At 39.2% G+C, this 26,622-nt stretch overlaps 1 protein-coding gene across 11 annotated transcripts in view; it reads right to left on the reverse strand.

Moving 5' to 3' along the window:
* Positions 1 to 26,622, reverse strand: part of ATRX (ATRX, chromatin remodeler) — a 288,314-nt gene that overhangs the window by 187,100 nt on the left and 74,592 nt on the right. For 7 of the 11 annotated variants that reach the window (XM_003360375.5, XM_021080085.1, XM_021080086.1 and 4 more), the window contains exon 2: positions 16,505 to 16,617. In XM_003360375.5, coding sequence (XP_003360423.5) covers positions 16,505 to 16,617 — 113 coding nt within the window. Of the gene's footprint in view, positions 1 to 16,504; positions 16,618 to 19,817; positions 19,908 to 26,622 lie in introns of all 11 variants that reach the window. The other 4 variants (XM_021080083.1, XM_021080087.1, XM_021080089.1 and 1 more) reach the window with 1 other exon arrangement.

Below are 26,622 nucleotides of genomic sequence, written 5' to 3' on the forward strand. Positions count from 1 at the left end.
AACCAGATTGAAAAGGAGGAAGTAAAACTGTCTCTGGAGAAAACACTATCTTATAAATGGAAAATTCTAAGGAATTCACTAAAAAACATCAGAACTAATAAATGAGTTCACAAAGGTTGAGGGATAAGAGAAAAATATACAACAAACAATTGTGGAGTTCCCATCATGGCGCAGTAGAAACAAATCCGACTAGCAACCATGAGGTTGCAGGTTTGATCCCTAGACTTGCTCAGCGGGTCAAGGATTCGGTGTTGCCATGAGCTGTGGTGTAGGTCATACACGCGGCTCAGGTCTGGCGTTGTTGTGGCTGTGGTGTAGGCTGGCAGCTACAGCTCCGATTAGACCCCTAAGCCTGGGAACCTCCATATGCCACGGGTGCGGCCCTAGAAAGACAAAAAGACAAAAAAAATTAATTGTATTTTCATACACTTGCAAAGGATAATCTGAAATAAAATTTAAAAATTCATTTATAATAGTATCAAAAAGAACAAAGTGTTTAGGAATAAGTTGTAAAGAATTTAAAAACTTAAACTGTCTCTTATACTCTAAAAACTACAAAATATCATTGAAAGAAATTAAAAATTTAAATCAATGGTAAAACACTACATGTTCATGAAATGGAAGATAATGTTAAGACGGCAATACTTCCCAAATGGATCTACAATTTTTAAAAGGCCAATCTGCACTAGAGTCAACATACAAATTCCTCACCTTGCTCTTTTATAATCGTGCTCAACATCCTACCCCTACTCCTATCTGTGCCAACACTTGGAATTCACTGATCTGTCCTCCATTTCTTTTTTTTCTTTTTTTTCATTTTAAACATGTTCTACAGACGGAATCATATAGAATATGATATTTTGAGATTAGATTTGTTTCATTTAGGATAATTCCCTTGATAGATTTGTTTCATTTAGGATAATTCCCTTGAGATTCATCCAGTTAGTTGCATGTGTCAGTATTTCTTTCCTTTTTATTGCAATGTAGTGTTCTACTGTATGGATGTACAATAGCCTGTTTACCCATTTCCCTGTTAAAAGATGCCTGATATGATCCAAAATTGGGGCTATTACAAACAAAGCTGCAGGTTAACATTCATATACAGGTTTCTATGTCAACATAAATTTTCATTTCTCTGGGATAAATGCCCAGGAGTGCAGTTGGTGGTTTTGGTTATCTTCGAAAGAAACTCTACCTCTCCTTCAGTTCTGAATGATAACTTTGTTAGGTAGAGTATTCTTGGCTGGAAATTTTTTACTTTGAGTACTTTAAATATATAGTGCCACCCTCTTCTGATCTGCACAGTTTCTACTGAAAAATCAGCCAAAATTCTTACAGGGTTTTCTTTGTATATGATTAGTTGTTTTTCTCTTGCTGACCTTAAAATTCCCTCTTTATCTTTTGCCGTTTAATTAAATATGTCTTGGCATGGATCTCTTTGCGTTCATCTTGTTTGGGACTCTCTGTGCTACCTGTCCCTAGATGTATGTTTCCTTCCCCAGATTAGGAAAGTTTTCAGCCATTATTGCTTTAAGTACATTTTCTGTTCCTTCTCTTCTCTTTTCTCCAGCTGAGACCCCCTACTATGAGAATGTTAGTACTTCTGATGCTGTCCAGAGATCCCTTAAAGTCTCCTCATTTTTTAATTCTTTTTTTCCGTTCTGATTAGGTGATTTATACTATTCTATCTTCCAGATCACCGTGTTCTACTGAATCATCTAATCTGCTGTTAATTTCCTCTAGTATACTTTTCATTTCAATTATTGTGTTCTTCAGTTCTGATGGGTTTTTCTTACATTCTCTAACTCTTTGCTGAAATTCTGTGTTCCTCCATTCTCCCTAGTTTGGTAAGCATATCTACAACCATTTCTTTGAACACTTTAATCAGGTAAATTACTTATTTCATTAAGATATTTTCTGCAGCTTTATCTTCTTCATTTGGAACATACCCCTCTCTCCATTTGGCTTGTGTTTATTTCTATAAATCAGGCAAAACAAGTTCTTCTCATGGTCTTGAAGGCACAGCCTCAGTTGAGAGTATCCCCTATGTAGTTTGCATATTCCAGACAGCTTTGGCATGCAAACAGGAGCCTAAATCAAGGGCCGGTGTGCTTCTGTGGCACACAACACTCGGGCTGTGTGGCGAGGCTGCTATAGCTTGTGTGGGCCAGGGATATACTCAAACGGCCTTGAAAGGCCATCTAGAGAACCTGGACTGCATTCCCATTCATGCCATCACCATGAAGGGGACATGCAAAAAGTGGTGCTCTCTAGCATTTTCAAAGCCAGAAAAAATTCCAGAAGCTCCCTGCCCATTTAGAAGACACTCTACAGGTTTAGCAAGTGGATTTCCTTCATGCAAAATCTAGATCCCCTTTAAACCACTATTTTTTAGCTCTGTGCCCCAGGGCAGGCAAGCCTGAACACAGGCTCCTTAATGATATTCTTTCCTACCCATTGATGATATTCCTTCCTACTATAGTACACCGCATTGAAGTGGGTTCCCATTGATACTGTGTCTGTCTCTCCGACCAACCTCTATGTGGTCCTTGTATTGTGTATTGTGCAGAAGCTATTTAATTAGCTCTCAGACCTTATGCAGGAAGAACTGGTCTTTAAGTAGCTGTAGATTTGTTGTGTCTGTAGGAGGAGGAGAGGTCAGGGTCTTCATATACTGCTTTCTTGGACCAAATGCTCAGTTTTCTGTTGGTTCAATCTTAGTCACAAGGAGGATATCAGAAGCAATGAAGTTACAAGCTTACTCAGCATATCCAGAAGGAGAGAGCGAAACAAGTCTTAAAATCCACTCATGGGGTATCAGGGACTAAGATGGCAGAATGGAAGGACTAGAACTCAACTTCTCTTATGAAAACAACAAAAGTAAAACCAACTGCTGAACAATCTTCAAAAAAATTGACTGGAGGACTTCCCGTGTGGCTCGCAGCGTAACTACTCGGTGCTGCTTCTACAGTGACTATGGCTCTACTCCTATCTTGGCAACATCCATATGCCGAAGGTGCAGCCACTTTAAAAAAAAAATGACTGGAAACTATCCAAAAAGATATACTACACCAAAATACAAAGAGGAGGCCACATCAAGACAGTAGGAGGGATAATATACAATATAAGGAATGCCATACCTGCAGGGTGGGAAGCCAATAGACTGGAAAGTAACTATATCATACAGGCTCACCCACAAGAGTGAGAGTTCTGAACTTCACATCAGGTTCTAACACCTGGGTATTTACATTAGAAGGAGGAGCTCCCAGAGCATTTGGCATTGAGGAGCAGTACTGCTTGTGTGCAAGAGCTCCATGGGACGGGGAAACGGGGACGTGACTCTTAAAAGGTGCACACAGGAATTTCTGTGCTATGCACTGGGTCACAGTGCAAAGCAGAGACTCCACAGAATCTGGGTCAGACCTGCCTGCGGTTCCTGGAGGATCTCTTGGGAAAACAGGTGGTGACACTGGAGACAAAGGCCTTGGAATACTCATCAGACTGAACTCCTCTAGAGGTGGCCATTCTGGAAAAATCTAGCCCCACCCATCAGGGCTGAGAAGGCTTATACCAAACAACAAACAGGGAAGGAACACAGCCCCACCCATCAGCAAACAGGCTACCAAAAGTTAGAAGAAAATATTCCATGCAAACAGAAAACAAAAGAAAGCTGGAGTAGCAATACCCATATCAGACCAAAGAGAACTTAAAGAATATTATAAGAGACAAAGAAAGAAATTACATAATGGTCAAAGAATCAAGCCAAGAAGATATAACAACTGTAAATATATATATACACTCAATATAGTGATCACCTCAATATATACGGCAACTGCTCACAACCTTAAAAGGAGAAATTAACAATAACACAATAATAGTGGGGGACTTCAACACCCCACTTACAGCAATGGACAGATCATTGAGACAGAAAACCAAAAAGGAAACACAGGCCTTAAAATATCCATTAGACCATATGGACTTAATAGATATTTATAGAATATTCCATCCAAAAGCAGCAAAATACACACTCTTTTCAAGTGCACACAGAACATTCTCTAGGATAGATCACATTCTGGACCACAAATCAAGCCTTGGCAAAGTAAAGAAAATTGAAATCATATCTGGCCACAAAGCTATATGAGTGGAAATCAACAACAAGAAAAAAACTGCAAAAAACACAAACACGTGAAGACTAAACAACATGCTACTAGCACAGCGGAACGAATCCAACTATGAACCATGAAATTGTCGGTTCGATCCTTGGCCTCGCTCAGCGGTCAAGAATCTGGCATTGTTATGAGCTGTGGTATAAGTGGCAGACGCAGCTCGGATCCTGCATTGCTGTGGTTGTGGTCTAGGCAGCAGCTATAGCTCTGATTTGACCCCTAGCCTGGGAACTATGGCCCTAAAAAGCAAAAAAAAAAAACAAACAACAACAACAACAAAAAAACGAATCATTGAACAAATCAAGAGGAAATTAAAAAACACCTAAAAGCAGATGACAACAAAGAAACAAGAATCCAAAACTATGGGATGCAGCAAAGCAGTTCTAAGAGAGAAGTTTACAGCAATACAAGCTTACCTCAGAAAACAAGAAAAATCTCAAATAAACAACCTAACCTTACACTCAAAGCAACTAGACAGAGAAGAACAGACAAAACCCAAAGTTAGCAGAAGGAAAGAAATCATAAAGATCAGAGGGGAAATAAAGGAACTAGAAATGAAGAAAAACAAAGAAAGATGAATAAAACTAAAACCTGGTTCATTGAAAAGATGAACAAAATGATAAACCCATAGCCATACTCATCAAGAAAAAAAGAGAAAATTCAAATCAGTAAAATGAGAATGAAAAAGGAGAAGTTACAATGAACATCACAGAAATACAAAAGATTATAAGAGACTACTACAAGCAGCTATACATCAATAAAATGGACAAGCTAGAAGGGACAAATTCTTAGGAAAGTACAATCTTCCAAGACCAAACCAAGATGAAATAGAAAAGACAAACAGACCAATCACAAATACTGAAACTATGATTTAAAAACTTGCAACAGGAGTTCCCGTCGTGGTGCAGTGGTTAACGAATCTGACTAGGACCATGAGGTTGCGGGTTCGATCCCTGCCCTTGCTCAGTGGGTTGACGATCCGACGTTGCCGTGAGCTATGGTGTAGGTTGCAGACGCAGCTCGGATCCTGCGTTGCTGTGGCTCTGGCGTGGGCTGGCAGCTACAGCTCCGATTAGACCCCTAGCCTGGGAACCTCCATATGCCATGGAAGTGGCCCAAGAAATGCCAAAAAGACAAAAATAGTAAATAAATAAAAACTTCCAACAAACAAAAGTCCAGGACCAGATGGCTTCATAGGCGAATTCTATCAAACATTTAGAGAAGAGCTAACGCTATCCTTCTGAAACTATTCCAAAAACTTGCAGAGGAAGGAACACTCCCAAACTCATTCTATGAGGCCACCATCACCCTCATACCAAAATCAAAGATACCACAAAAAGAAAATTACAGGTCAATATCCAAATGAACATAGATACAAAAATCCTCAACAAAATACTAGCAAACCGAATCCAGCAATACATTAAAAGGATCATACACCATGATTAAGTGGGATTTATCCCAGGGATGAAGCATTTTTCAATATACTCTAATCAATCAGTGGGATACACCACATTAACAAACCAAAGGATAAAAACCATGTGATTCTCTCAAAAGATGCAGAAAAGGCTTCTGACAAAATCCAACACCAATTTCTGATAAGACCCTCCAGAAAGTGGCATAGAGGGAACCTACCTCAACATTAAAAATACCATGTATGACAAACCCACAGCTAACACCATTCTCAATATTAAAAAGCTGAAAGAATTCCCACTGACAAGAAGTCGCTCTCACCACTACTCTTCAACATAATTTTGGAAGTCCTAGTCACAGACATCAGAGAATAAAAAGAAATAAAGGAATCCAAATTGGAAAGGAAGAAGTAAAACTATCACTGTTTGATGATGATGTGATGCTATATTTAGAAAATCCTAATCCTATAATGCTAATTTAGAAAATCCTATTGAGAAATTTCTAACCAGAAAACTGTTAGACCACATCAACGAATTTGGTAAAGTTGCAAGATACAAAATTAATACACAGAAATCAACGGCATTTCTATACACTAACAATGAAAGATCAGAACGAAATTAGGGAAAAATCCCCTTTACCATCACATCAAAAAGAATAAATACCTAGTAATAAACCTACCTAAAGAGACAAAAAGACCTGTACTCTAAACCATAAGATGCTGATAAATAATCAAAGATGATAAACGGATGGAAAGATATACCATGCTCCTGGTTGGAAGAATTAATATTGTCAAATGAATATATTACCCAGGCAAATCTACAGATTTAATGCAATCCCCCTATCAAATTACCATGGAAATTTTTCTCAGAACTAGAACAAATATTTTAGTTTGTTTGGAATCACAAAAGACCCAGATAGCCAAAGCATCCTGAGAAAAGACAAATGGAGCTTAGAAGAATCAGGTTCCCTGTCTTCAGACTATATAAAAACTACAGTCATCAAAACAGTATGATCTGGCACGCAAAAAAAAAAAAAAAAAAAAAAAAAAACCACGTAAATATACATCAAAGGAACAGGATAGAGAGCCAAATTAACCCACACATGTAAAGCCAACTAATCTATGACAAGGAGGCAAGACAATACAATGGAGAAAAGACAGCCCCTTCAATAAGTGCTGCTGGGAAAACTGGACAGCTACAAGTAAAAGAATGAAATAAGAACATCCCAATATATATACAAATAAAGACCTAAAATTAAGACTGGATACTATAAAACTCGTAGAGGAAAACATAGGCCAAACACTCTCCTACAAAACCACAGCAATATCTTCTCAGATCAACCTCCCAGAGTAATGACAATAAACAAAATAACAAACGGAACCTAATTAACTCAGGTTTTGTGTGTGTGTGTGTGTGTGTGTGTGTTGTGTGTGTGTGTTGTGTGTTTGGGCTACGCTAGAATAGGAATCCCAGCTAGGGTTGAATGGAACTGTGGCAGGTCTATGCATAGTCAAGCAATGCGGATTGAGCGATCTGCAACCTACTCCACAGCTCACTAACACAGATCCAGCTGCATCTCAACCTACACACAGAAACAACAATGCTGGATCCTTAACCCACTGAGCGAGGCCAGGATCAAAGCTGCATCCTCACTATTGCAAGTCAGGGTTCATTAACAATGAGGCATGACAGGAACTCCCAAACTTAAAGTTTTGCACAGCAAAGGAACCCTAAAGAAAATGAAAAGAAACCCACAGAATGTGAGAAAATATTTGCAAATGAAGTGACTGACAAGAGATTAATCTCAAAAATATATAAACACCTCCTGAAGCCATTACCAAAAAAAACAAACAATTCAATCAAAAAATGGCAGAAGGAGTTCCTGTCATGGCTCAGCGGTTAATGAACCCAACTAGCATCCATGATACGCTGGTTTGATCCCTGGCTTAACAGTGGGTTAAGGATCCAGCATTGCATGAGCTGTGTATAGGTTGCAGACATGGCTCAGATCCCACATTGTTGTGGTGTGGTTAGGCCAGCAGCTACAGCTCCAATTGACCCTAGCCTGGGAACCTCTGTATGCCCAGGTGCCACCCTAAAAGACAAAAAATGGGCAGAAGATCTAAATAACAATCTCCAAAGAAACAAACAGATGTCAAAAAACACATGAAAATTAACCACCATTATTAAAGAAATGCAATCAAAATACTATCAGTACCACGTACACATCAGCCAGGATGCCATTACCAAAAAGTCTACTAACAATAAATGCCAGAGACAGTGAAAAAAAGGAACCCTTACATATTGGTGGGGATGTAATTGGTCAACCATTAGGAAAACAGAGGAGATTCCTCAAAATACTAAAATCGAAACCATATGATTCACAATCCACTTTGGACATATATCCGGAAAAACCATGTCTCAAAAAGAACATACCCAATTTCACTGCAGCAAATACAATAGCAACACATGAAGCAACTAAAAGTCATTGACAAGTAGGGAAAGAAGATATGTACTATACACAATAATATTATCAGCCATAAGAAGAATGAAATAATAATTGCAACAACATCGATGGACTAAAAATTATCAACAAGGAAGTAGTCATAGTGAGACACAAACTATATGCTACCAGTTATCTGTGGAATCTAAAATGGATACAATAAACTTATTTGCAGAACAGAAAGTGACTCATAGACTTTGAACAATTTATGGTTACCAAGGAGACAGCTTGGGGCAGAGGGATAGACTGGGCGTTTGGGATGTAAATGTTGTAAAATTATGTTGTAATGATAGTTGTACAACTATAAATATAATTTACTGAAATAAAAATACTACTCATGGAGGCAACTGGGATCTTCCTTTGGGGAAAAAAAAAAAGGCTTAATAATTGGGAATTCATGAGTTCCTGTCACAGCTCAGTGGTAAGGAACCCCAACTAGTATCCATGAGGACACAAATTCAACCCCTGGCCCTGCTCAGTGGGTTAAGAATCCAACATTGTTGTGAGCTGCAATGCAGGTCGCAGATGCGCTTGGATGTGTGTTGCTATGGCGTGCTGTAGGTCGGCAGCTGCGCTCTGATTCGACTCTGCCTGGGAAATCCACATGCCACGGGGTGGACCTAAAAAGACAAAAAAAATGGATTCAGGCATTAATACCTCATTCTTCATGTGTTGCTCTAATCCAGTTTCTCTCTCTTTTGTCACTGTTTATTCCTCACATCTTATTTTAAGTATTTTACCAGTGGTGCTTTTTTTTTTTTTTTTTTTTTTTCTGGTTTTTTCTGGGCCGAACCAGCGGCAATGGAGGTCCCAGTGGTCGAATAGGAGCTATAGCTGCCGGCCTACACCAGAGCCACAGCAACATCAGATCCATGCCACGTCTGCGACCTACACCACAGCTCACAGCAACACCAGATCCTTAACCAACTTATTAGCAAGGCCAGGGATGGAACCTGCAACCTCATGGTTCCTTGTTGGATTCGTTAACCACTGAGCCACGACAGGAACTCCGTGGCCAGAGTTTATAAGTGGTATCTTTGGGAGATAACTGTTTATCCAAATATAGTTACTCTGCCACTAAGAGAAATAGAACTCCCCAACTATTAAATACATACCTGTGTAAATGTATAGTTTCATTCTAAAGACAAAAGAACCTTTAACCAAATATTTAACACTAGTTTCTTTACTGTAATGATTTGGTTTACAAATTTGAAACACCATGGGTACAATGAAAACGGAGAACATAAACTAAAGATAATGGGAAGCCATCTTTCGTTCTGTTGCAGTAAGAACTTAAAATACAAAGAGGAAGATTAGAATGATGTATAGAGTCCAAAAGAAAAATTAAAAGTATCAGTGTCAACACATGAAAAAATATAACACATATTCTGGCTTCTCTGCAAAGGAACTGGGAGCAAAGACATCCTGGTAGCAATGAGAACATCACACAGTCAGATAATGCTTTCTTTTTTTAATTTTCTTTTATAGCTGCACCTGTGGCTTAAGGAAGCTCCTGGCTAGGAGTTTAATTAGAGCTGCAACTTAGGCCTAGACCACAGCAATGCCAACACCGGATCAGAGCCACATCTGCAATATACGCTGCAGCTTGCAGCAATGCCGGATCCTTAACCCACTGAGTGAGGCCAGGGATCGAACCCACATCCTCACGGAGACTATGTAAGGTTCTTAACATGCTGGGCTGCAAGGGAATACTCAGATACTACTTTCTTTTTTTTTTTTTTTTTGGCTTTTGTTTAGGCCTCACCTGCAGCATATGGAGGTTCCTGGGCTAGGGGTCTAATCGGAGCTGTTGCTGCCAGCCTACACCAGAGCCACAACAATGCCAGATCCGAGCCGCGTCTGCAACCTACACCACAGCTCACGGCAATGCCGGATCCTTAACCCACTGAGCAAAGCCATGGATCGAACCTGCAACCTCATGATTCCCAGTCGGATTCATTTCCGCTGCACCACAATGGAAACGTCCAGATATTACTTCTTAAGACCATATCCCACTAAAAGGAATCAGAAGTCCTTGGAGAAATAACCTATTCCAGGACTGAGGAAGGGATAGTACAAAACAAACAATGAAGATTTTGTGAACACAAAAAGAAGTGTTCAAGGTTGAGGAAGGCTTGTGAAAAGGTCTGCAGGGATCATAGAGAGGGGTGTCCACTAGCCAACACAGATAAAATTTGAAAATTGAAATAATAACAGCAAGAAAATATTCATGGAAAAATAAAAACATTGCTATATGTAATATAAAAAAAATGAATAGAAAGCATAGAATGTATGGAGTTCCCATCGTGGCACAGTGGTTAACGAATCCAACTATGAACCATGAGGTTGCGGTTCGGTCCTGCCCTTGCTCAGTGGGTTAACGATCCGCGTTGCCGTGAGCTGTGGGTGTAGGTTGCAGACACGGCTCGGATCCCACGTTGCTGTGGCTCTGGTGTAGGCTAGTGGCTACAGCTCCGATTCGACCCCTAGCCTGGGAACCTCCATATGCCGCAAGAGCAGCCCAAGAAATACCAAAAAAAGAATGTAAACTTCTCCCTTATGGTAATATACCAACTAAAACAAAGAAGGAATGATAGATTAGAACAACACCATTTTTGAACCCATCATAGCAACCATATCGCTGAGCCAAGAATCATAAGTCAATGTAGTACTAGGCAGAATTTCTAGCAATCGCCTTCAAGATTTCATGTACCCTTAATCACCAAAAACCTGAGAATGTGAAGAAACAATACTCCTACGATTTTCAGAAAATGGCACAGCTTGACCTTAAAAATTTGAGTTTATTATGATGTAAGGAGGAAGGAGCCTCATCTAATCATATGAGCCCTTTAAAGTAATAAAAAAAAATTCCAGCTCATGACAGAAGATGCAGAAGAAACAAGCAAAAGGATAAGACAGAGAAAGTCAAAGCATGAAAAAGACTCAGTGTGTGATTGCTGGCTTTGAAGATGGAGAGTGCCACGTAAGAAGAAATGTAAAGAGCCTTAAGGCAGCAAAGGAAACCATAAAAAAAAAAAAAAAAAAAAAAAAAAGACAACCTATGGAATGGGAGAAAATAGTTATAAACAATGCAACCAACAAGGGCTTAATCTCCAAAATATATAAGCAACTCATACAACTTAACAGCAAAAAAAAAACAAACAACCCAATTGAAAAAATGAGCAGAAGACTGAATAGACATTTCTCCAAAGAAGATATACAGATGGCTAACAGGCATGTGAAAAAATGTTCGACATCACTAATTAGAGAAATGCAAAGCAAAACTACCATGAAGCACCACTTCTCAACAGTCAGAACAGCCATCATAAGTTAAGTATACAAATAACAAATACTGGAGAGAGTGTGGAGAAAAGGGTACCTTCCTATACTGTTGGGGAATGTAAATGGTACAATCAGTACAGAAAACAGTATGGAGGTATCTCAGAAAACTAAATACAGAACTACCATATGATCCAATAATCTCACACCTGGGCATATACCCGGACAAAACGTTCATTCAAAATGATACATGCACCCCTATGTTCACTGCAGTACTATTCCCAATAGCCAAGACATGGAAACAACCTAAATGTCCATCGACTGATGAATGGATTAAGATGTGGTACATATACATAATGGAATACTACTCGGCCATAAAAAAGAACAAAATCATGCCATTTGCCACAACATGAATGGAACCAGAGACTCGCATACTAAATGAAGTATATCAGAAAGAGAAAGACAAATACTGTATAATATTACTTATATCTGAAATGTAATATATGGAAATGAATGAACCTATCTACAGAAAAGAAACATGCTCATATTCATGGAGAACAGACTTGTGGTTGTCAAGGAGGAGGGAGTGGGACAGACTGGGAGTTTAGGATTAGAAGATGCAAACTATAACATTTGGAGTGGATAAGCAATGAGATCCTGCTGTATAGAACAGGGAACTGGGAGTTCCCGTCGTGGCGCAGTGGTTAACGAATCCGACTAGGAACCATGAGGTTGCGGGTTCGGTCCCTGCCCTTGCTCAGTGGGTTGACGATCCAGCGTTGCCGTGAGCTGTGGTGTAGGTCGCAGAAACGGCTCGGATCCTGCATTGCTGTGGCTCTGGCGTAGGCCGGTGGCTACAGCTCCAATTGGACCCCTAGCCTGGGGACCTCCATATGCCGCGGAAGCAGCCCAAAGAAATAGCAAAAAAAAAAAAAAAAAGAACAGGGACTGTGTCTAAACACTTCTGATGGAACATGGTGGAGAATAATGTGAGAAAAAAGAATGTGTGTATGTGTATGACTTGCTCACTTAATACAGCAGAAATTTACATAACATTTGTAAATCAACTAAAATAAAAAAATTTTTACATAAAAAGAGCCTTCAGTGGTTAACAAATCCGACTAGGAGCCATGAGGTTGTGGGTTCGATCCCTGGCCTTGCTCAGTGGGTTAAGGATCCAGCATTGCCGTGAGCTGTGGTGTAGGTTGCAGACGCAGCTCGGATCCCTCATTGCTGTGGCTCTGGCATAGGCCAGCAGCTACAGCTCTGATTCGACCCCTAGCCTGGGAATCTCCATATACCGTGGGTGCGGTCCTAGAAAAAGACAAAAAGACAAAAAATAAAAATAAAATACATAAATTTTTTAAAAAGAGCCTTATGGAACTGAGACAAAGGATCCTGGTCAACAGTTAGCATGAGGGGTGGACCTGAGACCTACAACCACAATGAGGTGAATTCTGCCAACAACCTGAAAGAGCATGGAAATGCATTTTTCCAGAGAGTCTCTAGAACGGAACATAGTCTTAATGCCACTTTAACTTAAGCCTTGTGATTCACTGAGCAGAGCTCAGCAAAGCCCACCTGGATTCCTGACCTACAGAACTGTGAGATAATAAATTTGGGTTGTTTTAAGTTGCCAAGTTTGTGGTAAGTTTGTGGTAAGTTTGTAACAGAAAACATAAGCTAATTATTGATGCTGAAAAGAATCTCTAAGTAGTTTCAAAGTAGTCTTCAACAAATTACTTATTAGTTAGAAAAGAAAAAAACACAATTTTATAGCTGCTTAATCCAGCAAAACAACCTTTTTAATGAATGTTATTATATTTACAGTTGTACAACCATCATCTGGCCAAAAAACCTTAACCAAATAACCTAGGTTAACCTTAGCAATAAAGGGAAAAAATACATCATGTGCCTTGTGATATGACATATGGACAAGAATGCCACTTATAAGGCAATCCTGCCAAAAATAAAAAACCTCAATCTAATTATAACTAATCAGACAAAACCATGTTGAGGGAAAAGTGCCAAAATAATAGGTCTGTACTTTTGAAAAATGTTATGGTTCCAAGAAACATAAAAAATTGTTTCAGATTGAAAAAGCTAAAGACCAAATAACTGTATAAAATGTGGAATCTTCAACTGGATCCTGGACTTGGGAGAAAAACTTAACCTATGGAAAGACTGTTAGGGTAATTTATGAATTAAGAATAGGGACTGTGGGAGTTCCTGCAGCAGCCAAACAGATCAGCAGTGTCTTGGGAGTGCTGGGACACAGGTTCAATCCCTGGTCTGGCACAGTGGATTAAGGACACTGCGTTGCTGCAGCTGCAGCTTAGGTTGCACCTATAGCTCAGATCTGATCCATGGCCCAGGAACTCCATGTGCCACGGAGCAGCCAAGAAAATGAAAAAAAAAAAAAAATACGGACTGTAGAAGCTCCCACTGTGGCGCAACAAGATCAGCAGCACCTCTGCCGATGCAGAGCCTTGTGATTCAAGAGCAGAGCTTAGGGAGTTCCCGTCGTGGCACAGTGGTTAACAAATCCGACTAGGAACTATGAGGTTGCAGGTTCGCTCCCTGGCCTTGCTCAGTGGATTGAGGACCCAGCATTTCCATGAGCTGTGATGTAGGTTTCGGATGCGGCTTGGATCCCACATTGCTGTGGCTCTGGCGTAGGCCGGCAGCTACAGCTCTGATTCGACCCCTAGCCTGGGAACCTCCATATGCCACGGGAGCAGCCCTAGAAAAGACAAAAAAAAAAAAAAAAAAAGCAGAGCTTAGGTTGCAGCTGAGGCTTGGATCTCACCTCTGGCCCAGGAACTCCATAGCCATGGGGTTTTATCAGCACCAGGACACAGGTTTGATCCCCAGCCCAGTACATCGGGTTAGATCCAGTGTTGCTTCAGCTTGAGGCATGGGTGGCAAGTTAAGTCTCATATCTGATCCCTGGCCCAGGAACTCAATATGCCCTGGGGTCACCAAAAAAAAAAAAGAATAGGGACTGTGAATTAGATAAAAGGAAGAATTACTTTACCCACCTATTTACCCTTCTCATTGCTGTTCATAACCTCCTGTATTTTTGTGTCATCATTTCAAATTATTTTCCTTCTGATTTAAGAAACTCTTTAGGAAGTTCCCTTGTGGCACAGCAGTTAATGAACCCGACTAGCATCCATTAGGATGCGGGTTAATCCCTGGCCTTGCTCAGTGGGTTAAGGATCTGGCATTGCCGTGAACTGTGGTATAGGTCGCAGACACGGCTTGGATCCCACGTTGCTGTGGCTATGGCATAGGCCAGTGGCGTAGCCTGGGAACCTCCATATGCCGCGGGTGCAGCACTAAAAAGAAAAAAAAAAAAACTCTTTAGTATTTCCTCTAGTGTAGGTCTGTGGATATCAAGTTCTCACTTTTTATGTACATTCCACCTTGATTTTTTTTTTCTTTTTGGGCACCCCATAGCATATGGAGTTCCTGGGCCAGGGATGAGATCCAAGCCACAGCTACGACTTAAGTCACAACTGCAGCAACACAGGATCAAACCCACTGTACCAACCCACTCCTGCCCTTCACTTTTGGAAAGATGTTTTCACTGAGTAGAGTTTTATTCTGGCAATTGTTTCCATCTGGTGCTTTAACAAAATCATTTCACCGTCATCCAGCTTCTAATATTGCTGTTGTTAGATGAGCTATTGTGTCAATGTTGTTCAAAGACATGCAACATTCAAAAAGCAATGACTTTTTTCCTCCAGCTGCTCCTAAGATTTTTCTCTTAGTTTTCATTCTTTTAGGAGTTTAATTATGATTTTCTTAGTTGTAGTTTTCTTTATATTTATCCTATTTGGGGTTCACAGTGTTTCCTGAATCTATGGCTTGATGTTTTTCATCACTTTTAGAAAATGCTCAGCAAATATCTCTTCAAACTCAGCTTCTGACCAATTCTCTCTCTTCTCCTTCTTGGACTCTAATTACACATATGGGTGAACTTTTCACTGTGACCTACTTAACACTTTTTGTACATATTGTATTGATGTGCAAGTACACATGCATGTGTATATGTGTGTGTATTCAGCTCATATATGAAGCTACCCTTAAAAACCTCAAAACAAGTGATGTTAATCATCACATGATACAAGATACTATTTAAAAGGACAAAGGGAGATACAGAAGAGATGTTAAGTGCCTTTTATTTTTAAAGATGTATATATAGGAATTTTCTGGTGGCTTAGTGGGTTAAGGATCTGGCATTGTCACTGACATGGCTCTAGTTACTGCTGTGGCGCAAGTTCAATCCCTGGCCCATGAACTTCCATATGCTATAGGCACAGACAAAGTAACATTAATAATAAAATTAAGAGTTCTCTTGTGGCATAGTGTGTTAAGGATCCAGTGTTGTCACTTCAACAGCTCAGGTCACTGCTGTGGCATGGGTTTGATCCCTGGCTGTGGAACTTCCACATGCCACAAGCACAGTCAAAATAAAATATTTAAAAATATATATGTACCAAGTCTACTGAAAGAAGTTATCAAATGACATAAAAATGTAACTCATAATACCTGAATAACTTTTAGGAAAATATATTGTTTATTGCCCCCAGTCCTTCTAATACAACCTATTCTTTTTTTAAATAACCTACTTTTTTTTTTTTTGGTCTTTTGTCCTTTTAGGGCTACACCCGCGGCATATGGAGGTTCCCAGGCTAGGGGTCAAATCAGAGCTGCAGCTGCCGGCCTATGCCAGAGCCACAGTAACGCCAGATCCAAGCCGTGTTTGTGACCTACACCACAGCTCACAGCAACACCAGATCCTTAACCCACTGAGCGAGGGCAGGGATTGAACCCGCAACCTCATGGTTCCTAGTTGGATTCGTTTCTGCTGCGCCACGATAGGAACTCCAATATAGCCTACTTTAAATAGTCAACATTTATCGCCCCCCTCTATAAGACATTTCTATTGCTCACAAAACCATAAGTGTATGCTTCCCTATGCACCTATAACCATACAAATTTACATTTCCTATTCATCTAACTTAAAATCTACAATGACATATCATTTAAATACTAGATACATAGAGGCTAATTAATAGCTGCACCTCCCAAAAAATAAATGGAAAATAGAAGATACTTCACATTCTTTTTCCATTTACCTGTGCTTTGGTTCATCACAAGCCGTGGAGGAGAACTTGTTTCTTCAGATTCTTCTGATGAGTGTGCCAGGAAATCATGAAGCTTCTGCACCAGTGTATTCAACTTACTTTCACTGTTAAAATAAAAATGTTAAGAATATCCTTAGTTAACCAGTCATATAGAAAATTAAATATAAAGTTAAACAAACTGAATATGGTCTGAAAGAATACATATTCAAAATAAAAATTAAAAAAAATGAATTTTATTTATTTCACATAGGATATGAAAACATGAGTAACAAAATCTACCTGTACATTAATCTACAATCAAAGTATAATTCAAGGAAAACACTGATAGTATGTGATTCTGCTTTACTTGATTTATAATAGTAATTCAGTAATTTATCAAATATATTTCCTGACAACTTATTCTCTAGAAGCCTTCAGTAGTATTTTTTATTATTCATTTTTCTCTTAGAGCAAAAAAATCATATAAATGACAAACAATAATGAATAAAATATAGGAGTTACAAGAGCTCACAAATTCCCATGGAATTTGTAAACTAAACTATTACAGCATTCCCTATTAAGTTATGTAATATATGTATCTGTAATCCAACAGGGTTATAAAAAACTAAAAGTTTAAAGTGCAGAAAATAAGCATATACCCCATTTCTAATAAAAGAAGATTTACTAAACGTAAAAGCAAGAGGAAAAATAGATAAAACTGACTTCAATGAAATTCAAAACTTTACTGTATGAAGAAATCCCATCATAAAAGTGAAGATGGAGTTCCCATTGTGACTCAGCAGGTTAAGAACCTGACACAGTCTCTGTAAGGATGCAGGTTCAATCCGTGGCCTCACTCAGTGGGTTAAGCATCTAGCATTGTTGTAAGGTGCAGCAAAGATCACACATGCAGCTCAGATCCAACATTGCTGTGGCTGTGGCATAGGCCTACAGCTGCAGCTCTGATTTGAACCCTTAGCTCAGGAAATTCCATATGCTGCAGGTGCAGCCAAAAAGGAAAAAAAATTGAAGAGACAACCTGCATAACTGGGTACAATTATTTTCAAATCATATATTTGAAAAAGCATTAACATACCTTTACATAATACATATTCTTTTAATAATATAAAGATCCCTTATAATTAAACAATAAAAAGACAAACCCAATATAAAAATGGGCAAAGAAACCTAGATAAACAATTCTTCAAAGAAGATATACAAATGGCTAGTAAGAACATGAAAAACTGCTCAAGATTATTAGTCATTAGAGCAAAATATAACTCAAAACCACACCCACTGTGGCTCAGCAGGTTACCAATCAGACAGAGCATCCAATAGAATGCAGGTCTGATCCCTAGCGCCGCTCAGTGGGTTAAGGCTTTGCCACAAGCTGCATCACAGGGTCATGGATGCAGCTCAGGTCCGGCACTGGTATGGCTGTGGCACAGGCCAGCAACTGCAGCTCTGATTTGACCCCTAGCCAAGGAATTTCCACAGGTATGGCCATAAAACGAAAAAAAAAAAAAAATCAAAACCACAATAAGATAGTTTTAAACTCATTAGGATGGATACAATAATAATTTTTAAAAAAATAAGGGTGGCAAAGATGTGAAGAAACTGGAACCAACATACATTGCTAGTAGGAATGTAAAATGGTGCAGTCAGTATGAAAAACATTTCAGTAGTAATTCAAAGAGTTAAACACAGAATTACCAAATGAATCAGCAATTCTACTCCTAGATATATGTACACCCAGGACAATGAAAACACGCCCACGATCAAAAACTATACACAGAATTTCACAGCAAAAATATTAATAGCCTACTATAATGGAAAAAAATAATCATTATATATATATATATATATATATATTTTAAAAAAGACTATTGCCTGTGGAATGGATAAGCAATGAGATCTTTCTGTGTAGCACTGGGAACTGTATCTAGTCACTTATGATGGAGCATGATAATGTGAGAAAAAAGAATATACATGTACGTGTAACTGGGTCACCATGCTATACAGTAAAAAATTGACTGAACACTGTAAACCAGCTATAATGAAAAAAAGTCATTACGTATATATTTTTAAAAATTAATAGCCCCAAAGCAAAAGGTATCCAAATATCAATCAACTCTTGAATAAACAATAGAATATTATACCACAATAAAAAGGAATGAAATATTCATCCATACTAAACATGGATGAACCTTGGAAACATCATCCTAAAGAAGGTAAACACAAATTCCTACTTATTGGATGATTCCATGTAAATAAGTAAAATGTCCAAGTAGACAAATTCATGTGCAGAAAGAGGATTACTGGTTACCAGGAGATGGAGAAGGGGGGAAATTAGGAGGTGTGGATTATCTTTCTTTCTACTAAAGAAGTAGAAAGTGGTGAGAGTCGTACAATATTGTGACTTTATTTAAAAATTTTAAAAAGTGAACTATACACATTCCCACTGTGGCACAGCAGGTCAAGGATCAGGCATTGTTTTTGCAGCAGCTCAGGTCACTACTGAGGTGCAAGTTCAATCCCAAGCCCAGCGCAGTGAGTTAAGAATCTGGCACTGCTGCAGCTGTGGCATAGGTAGCAGCTGCAGCTTGGATTCGATCCCTGGCCTGGGAACTTCCATGTGCCATGGGTACAGCAAAAATAATAATAATTATTATTATTAAACTAAAATGGTTTAAATGGTGAATTTTATTTTATGTAATTTTACCTCAATGAAAAATGCAAAATAGACAAGACAAAGGAATTCAAGAATTACCTAAGAAATAAAACTTCACATAAGAAATAAAACTCGTGCATACATATCCAAAAAAATCCATAACCAAAATTTAATAGGCAAACTCATCTGAAAATAGATTAAAATTCTTGTTTTGATAAATAATACTAAATTCCTAGTAGATAAATAAAATAATTTTTTAAAGGGGGAATATAACTTTGTAATAAAAAATTTGAGGCGTTCCCGTTGTGGTGCAGCAGAAACGAATCCAACTAGGAACCATGAGGTTGCGGGTTCGGTCCCTGCCCTTGCTCAGTGGGTTGACGATCCGGCATTGCCGTGAGCTGTGGTGTAGGTCGCAGACACGGCTGGGATCTGGTGTTGCTGTGGCTCTGGTGTAGGCTGGCAGCTACAGCTCCGATTAGACCCCTAGCCTGGGAACCTCCATATGCCACAGGTGCAGCCCTAAAAAGGACAAGACAAAATTAATTAATTAATTAATTAATTAAAATAAAATAAAATAAATTTGGGATAAAAAGCACTGCAACCTCCCTAATCATTAATAGAATGCACACTAAAATATTATGAATCACGTACCATCTCTGTCAGGCGTTCATGGGCCAAATAACACTCAAGCAAAGTGGTGGGCCAAAAACTCAGTTGTCCCTCTGTCCCATTTTCCTATGTCTGGGTAGGAAAAACCCAAAATATTTAGGGAAGGAAGAAGAAATGCAGTTTAACACGCATACCACAATAGAGATCTTCTATGAGATTTTGCTTGTTTTGGTGGAGAAGGTTGTTTTACAAAATCTTGAAACAAGCTTGACTCCAAAATATAGGTACCAGGAAGGTCTGGTTTCTACTTTTTGCCATAACCATCATATGGAAAAGAGTCAAATGTAAAAAAAATAATAATAATCAAGTCACTCAGTGTCTTTAATCTTCGAGTAGAGAAAGGAACCAGAGGAAAAGATACCACATGTCAATCCATGGCACACAAAATTCCTGGTAGTCAAATTTTAAATATAAGAATGGACGATGTCATTCTGTATCTTGCTCCATCAAGAAATAACTAAAGAGCAGAAAAGCTGTACTTAGAAATGAAAGCAGTATAGCAAACCAGCATAATGACAATTATACAACTCATGCCTAGAACTCACAGAAATCCAACCACGAAGCCAGCTATCACACGAATTCATGCTGTAACTGAACAAGGTCAAGACCATGGATTAAAAAAAAAGTGTAGCCCATTAACAGCAGCACCACCATATGCAAAAAAATTTAATAAGAAGATATATACTCAGGAGAACTTTTTTATTCTGTGAAGGAGAGCATTTTTAGGCAAAAACTTGTTTTGAGTAATATTATAAGAACAGCTAGTAGTCCAATGGTGAAAAAAATTGATACTTAAAAAACTCTGCAAATTCATTTGAAAGATCATCTCTCTATAAGGGCAGGTGTGCTATTTTTTGGAAATAGCCAACTGTCATTTAAAGTCAAGTATAATGAATAATGAATGATTATCTGGTGTGTTAAAATTAGTATTTGCTAAAATCTGAGGTATTCCTGAAGACTATTTTCTTGTAAGCCTTCTAAATCAGTTAAAAAGGGACGGTTATCAAAATGTCCTTAGGAATGACATCATTACTGATCTCAGAATGGCTTCCCAAGTGAAATGTTCGGGAGTTCCCATTGTGGCTCATCCATGAGGATGTGAGTTCGATCCCTGGCCTCGCTCAGTGGGCTAAAGATCCGGTGTTGCCATGAGCTGTGGTGTAGGTCACAGATGCAGCTCTGATCCGTCATTACTGTGGCTGTGGCAGAGGCTGGCAGATGCAGGTTCAATTTAACCCCTAGCCTGGAAACTTCCATATGCCACGTGTGCGGCTCTAAAAAACAAAAAGAAAAAAAGAGAGAGAAAAAAGTAAAATGTTCATTCATTATAAAAGCTCTGATGTAAGCTTTTAAAATCCTCCTCATTCTAGAGTCATCCTCTGAAGACAGTCTTTGGAAATAACCCTTATTCGTGGAAATATTTTAAACACACCAACTAAACTGTATAACAACAGGGAGGTTCCCCTAAGGTGCAGTAGGTTAAGAATCCGGCATTGTCACTGCAGTGGCATGGGACTGATCCCTGGCCCCAGACCTTCCACATACCAAGGATGCAACAAAAAAAATGATGGCATGTATCAATCCTTCTGTAAATTAAAGGCTCTTTTTCTAAGGCAAAACTACACGCATTAAGAGTTTTATAATTTCGGAGTTCCTGTCATGGCTCAGTGGTTAACGAATCCGACTAGGAACCATGACACTGTGGGTTCGATCCCCAGCCTCACTCAGTGGGTTAAGGATCTAGCATTGCCATGAACTGTGGTGTAGGTGCAGACGTGGCTCGGATTCCACATTGCTGTGGCTCTGGCATAGGCCGGTGGCTACAGCTCCAATTCAACCATAACCTGGGAACCTCCACATGCCGTGGGTGCAGCACTAGAAAAACAGAAAGACAAAACAAAAAAAAAGCATTTTATAATTTAGAAATATTATAAGTTAATTTTATTAAATCCAAACACAGTTGTCATTCTCTTTCTCCTTCAACCAAAATGTGGAGCTTATTCAACTAGCACTAAACATTACTCAATTCTATGTTCTAGGTAAAAGTCTTTAAAATGATCCTTTAAGAGTACTTAAAAAAGCTCCAGAGATCCCATTGTGAAGCAATGGAAACAAACCTGATTAGTATCCAAGAGTATGTGAGTTTGATCCCTGGCCTCCCTCAGTGGGTCAAGGATCCAGCGTCACTGTGAGATGTGGTGTAGGTATCATACAGGGCTTGGATCCCAAGCTGCTGTGGCTGTGGTGTAGGCCGAGAGCTATAGCTCCAATTCAACCCCTAGCCTGGGAACTTCATATGCCGCGGGTTCAGCCTAAAAAGCAAAAAAATCTCCCCTGAAGAAGAAAGTCTTAAGCCTTCATGCTCACAAACACACAACTGCTACACAGGCTGGATGTAAATGACCAGTAAGATCCACTTATCTTTAAGTGGACCAAAAAAAAATTATAAATTCCTAATGTAAGCTAATCATATCATGAATGACTGGATTTCAGACAAGATTTGAGTCCTAATGTCAATAATTTCTTGAATAAAAATTTTTGTTTTTCTTTTTTTTTAGGGCCGCAGGTGTGGCATATGGAAGTTCCCAGGCTGGGGGTCGAATCAGAGCTGCAGCTGCCGGCCTATGCCACTGCCACAGGGGATTCAAGCTGCATTTGCGACCTACATCACAGCTCACACCACCACCAGATCTTAACCCACTGAGCAAATCCAGGGATTGAACCCTCATGGATACTAGTCGGGTTCATTACCGCTAAGCCACAACAGGAATTCTTAAAAAAAAAATTAAATCAAGTTAAGCCTTATAAAATGTTGAGTGAGTACAGATGAGCATGAAATTTAAAATCCTCCATCCTTAGCCTACCCATGGAGTTAATTAACTTTTAGAATTTCTGTTTTCACTCTTTTTGGTGATTTGCTAGATATGCTCATTAACTCAACTGCTTATTTTCTGTTGCCACAAACACATTTTTAATATTTAATACTTAAACAAATGCATTTATTAAAATGAATTAGAGTGTAATTTCCTTACATGCAGACATGCTTTCTTATTTGGCACTTTACAAAAAGTGGGAGTTCAATTCATTTTTTTTCCAGTGTCTGATATAATTTTTTTTTAAAAAATTCATTGGAGTATACTTGACTTGCAATGTTGTGTCACTTTCAGGTGTTCAGCAAAGTGGATCACTTATATGTATACATATATTCATTCTTTTTCAGATTCTTTTCTGATATAGGCCACCAACAGAGTACTGAGGAGATTTCCCTGTGCTATACAGTAGGCCTTGTCACTTAACTATTTTAACATATAGTAGTGTGTAAATGCCAATTCCAAACTCCCAAATGATCATTCCCCCCATATTTTCACCTTTCTTCTGTATCATTTTTTATTACATTCCACAAATTAGTGATCTCACATGATATGACTTTTTCTGACTTACTTCACTTAGTATGATAATACCTAGGTCCATCCATGTTGGTACAAATGGTATTATTTCATTCTTTTTATGGCTGAGTAATATTTGATTGGGTATATATACCATATCTTCTTTATGTGATCCTCTGTCGATGGACATTTAAGTTGCTTCCATGTCTTAGCTATTGTAAATAGTGCTGCAATTAACACTGGGGTACATGTATCTTTTCAAATGATGAATTTTTCCAGATATACACAAGGAGTGGGATTGCTGGATCATGCTGAATCAAATGGCACTTTTACACTTAGTTTTTGTTATAGAACTTCCACACTGTTCTCCATAGTGCTTCCACCAATTTACATTCCTACCAAGAGTGAAAGAGGGCTCCCTTTTTTCCATACCCTCTCCAGCATTTATTATTTGTAGACTTTTGATGATGGCAACTCTGGTGTAAGGTGATACTCATTGTAGTATTGATTTTCCTTTTTCCTAATATTGATGTTGAGCATCTTTTCATGTGCTTTTTGGCCATCTGTGTGTCTTTGGAGATACGTCTACTTAAATATTGTGAAAACTTTTTGATTGGGTTGTTTGTTATTAAAGCGGTATGACATTTTTGTATGTTTTAGAGGTTAATCCCTTATTGGTCACTGCATCTACAAATATTTTCTGCCATGCAGTGGCTCAGGTCACTGTTGTGGTACAGGTTTGATCCCTGGCTCAGGAATTTCCACATGCCACAGTTGCAGCCAAAAAAGAAAAAAAAAAAAAAAAAAGGGCTGAGAGGGTACATCCTTGACTTGTTCCTGATCTAAGCAAAAATGCCTTCAGTTTTTCACCATTGAAATGATGTTATGGAGTTCCCACTGTGGCTCAACGGTTAACAAATCCAACTAGGAACCATGAGGTTGTGGGTTTGATCCCTGGCCTCACTCAATGAGTTAGGGATCCATGGCTACTATGAGCTGTGGTGTAGGTCGCAGATGTGGCTTGGATCTGGTGTAGCTGTGGCTGTGGTGCAGGCTGGCAGCTACAGCTCCAATTAGACCCCTAGCCTGGGAACCTCCATACACCAAGGGTGTGGCCCTAGAATAGACCAAAAAAAAATGATGTTATTAGCTGAGGATTTGTCATATATGGCCTTTATTATGTTGAGGTAGTTTACCACAACGCCCTCTTTCTGGGGAGTTTTTATCAAAAATGGGTCAAACACTTAAATTTGTCAAACACTTTTCCTGCATCTAGTGAGATGACCACAAAGTTTCCATTCTTCAGTTTGTTAATGTGGTGTATCAAGCTGACTCAGGGGAGTTCCCGTGGTGGCGCAGTGGTTAACGAATCCGACTAGGAACCATGAGGTTGCGGGTTCGGTCCCTGCCCTTGCTCAGTGGGTTAACGATCCGACGTTGCCGTGAGCTGTGGTGTAGGTCGCAGACGCGGCTCGGATCCAGCGTTGCTGTGGCTCTGGCGTAGGCTGGTGGCTACAGCTCCGATTTGACCCCTAGCCTGGGAACCTCCATATGCCGCAGGAGCGGCCCAAAGAAATAGCAAAAAAAAAAAAAAAAAAAAAAAAAGCTGACTCATTTGTGTATATTGAAGAACCCTTGCATCCCTGGGATAAATCCCACTTAAACCTGGTGTAAGTAAGATCCTTATACTGTATTGCTACATTCCATTTGCTAATATTTTGTTGAGGATTTCTGCATCTATGTTCATCAATGATACTGGTCTACGTTTTTCTTTTTCTGTGGTATCTTTCTCTGATTTTAGTATCAAGGTGAATGTGGCCTCACAGAATGAGCTTGGGAGTATTCCTTCCTCTGCAATTTTTTTTGGAAAAGTTTCAAAAGGATAGATGTAAACACTTCTCTGAACGTTTGATAAAATTCACCTATGAAGCCATCTGGTCTTGGACTTCTGTGTTTTGGGAAGATTTTTAAGAACAGATTCAATTTTAGTACTTGCAGCTAGTGCATTCAACTTTTCTATTTCTTCCTGGTTCAGTCCTGGAAGGTTGTATCTTTCTAAGAATCTGGCTATTTCTTCTAAAGTTGTCCATTTAATTGGCATATAGTTGCTTGTGGTAGTCTCTTATGATACTTTCTATTTCTGTACTGCCAGTTGTCATTTCTCCTTTTTTCATTTCTAATTTTATTGCTTTCAGCCCTCCGTGTTTCTTTTTTTTTTTCCTTTGGTCTTTTTGTCTTTCCAGGGCTGCACCCACAGCATATGGAGGTTCCCAGGCTAGGGATCGAATCGGAGCTGTAGCCATCAGCCTACACCACAGCAACGTCAGATCCAAGCTGCATCTGTGACCTATACCATAGCTCACAGGAACGCCAGATCCTTAGTCCACTGAGCGAGGCCAGGGATAGAACCTGCATCCTCACAGATACTAGTCAGATTTGTTTCCACAGAGCCACAATGGGAACTCCTCCCATAGGTTCTGGATTGTAGTATCTTTGTTATCATTTGCTTCTAGGTAATTTTCTTTCTTTCTTTCTTTTTTTTTTTTTTTGGTCTTTCGTCTTTTCAGGGCCACACCCAAGGCACATGGAGACTCCCACTCCCAGGCTAGGGGTCCAATCGGAGCTGTTGCTGCAGGCCTACAGCACAGCCACAGCAACACCAGATCACTAACCCACAAGCAAGGCCAAGGATCAAACCCGCAACCTCATGATTCCTAATCAGATTCATTTCCACTGCTCCACGATGGGAACTCCCTGCTTCTAGGTAATTTTCAATTTCCTCTTTGATATCTACAGGATCCATTGGTTGTTTAGTAGCATATTATTTAGCCTACATATGTTTGTGTGTTTTTTTTGCAGTTCTTTTTCTTGTTGATTTCTAGTCTCATAGCACTGAGGCCAGAAAGAATGCTTAATATGATTTCAATTTACTTAAATTTCCTGCGGCTTGATTTGTGGCCCAGAATGTGATCTATCCCAGAGAATGTTCCGTGTGCACTCAAGAAGAATGTGTATTTTGCTGCTTTGGGATGGAATGTTCTATAAATATCAACTGAGTCTATCTGTTCTATTGTGTCATTTAAGGCCTGTGTTTCCTTATTGACTTTCTGTCTGGATGATCTTTCCATTGCTGTGAGGTGTTAACGTCCCCCACTATTACTGTGTTATTTTCTATTTTCCTTGTATGGCTGTTAGCAGTTGCCTTATATATTGTGGTGAAACTATGTTTGGTACACATATTTACAGTTGTTACATCTTCTTCTTGGATGGATCCCTTGATCATTAGGTAGTGACACCTTTGTCTCTTTAAAGTCTATTTTGTCTGGTATAAGTACTACTCCAGCTTTCTTTTGATTTGCGTAGGATTCCTTCTTCCTTTCCCTAATTTTCCATCTGTATGT

The sequence above is a fragment of the Sus scrofa genome, chromosome X (assembly GCF_000003025.6).
Source record: "Sus scrofa isolate TJ Tabasco breed Duroc chromosome X, Sscrofa11.1, whole genome shotgun sequence".
In the NCBI taxonomy this organism is placed as follows: domain Eukaryota; kingdom Metazoa; phylum Chordata; class Mammalia; order Artiodactyla; family Suidae; genus Sus; species Sus scrofa.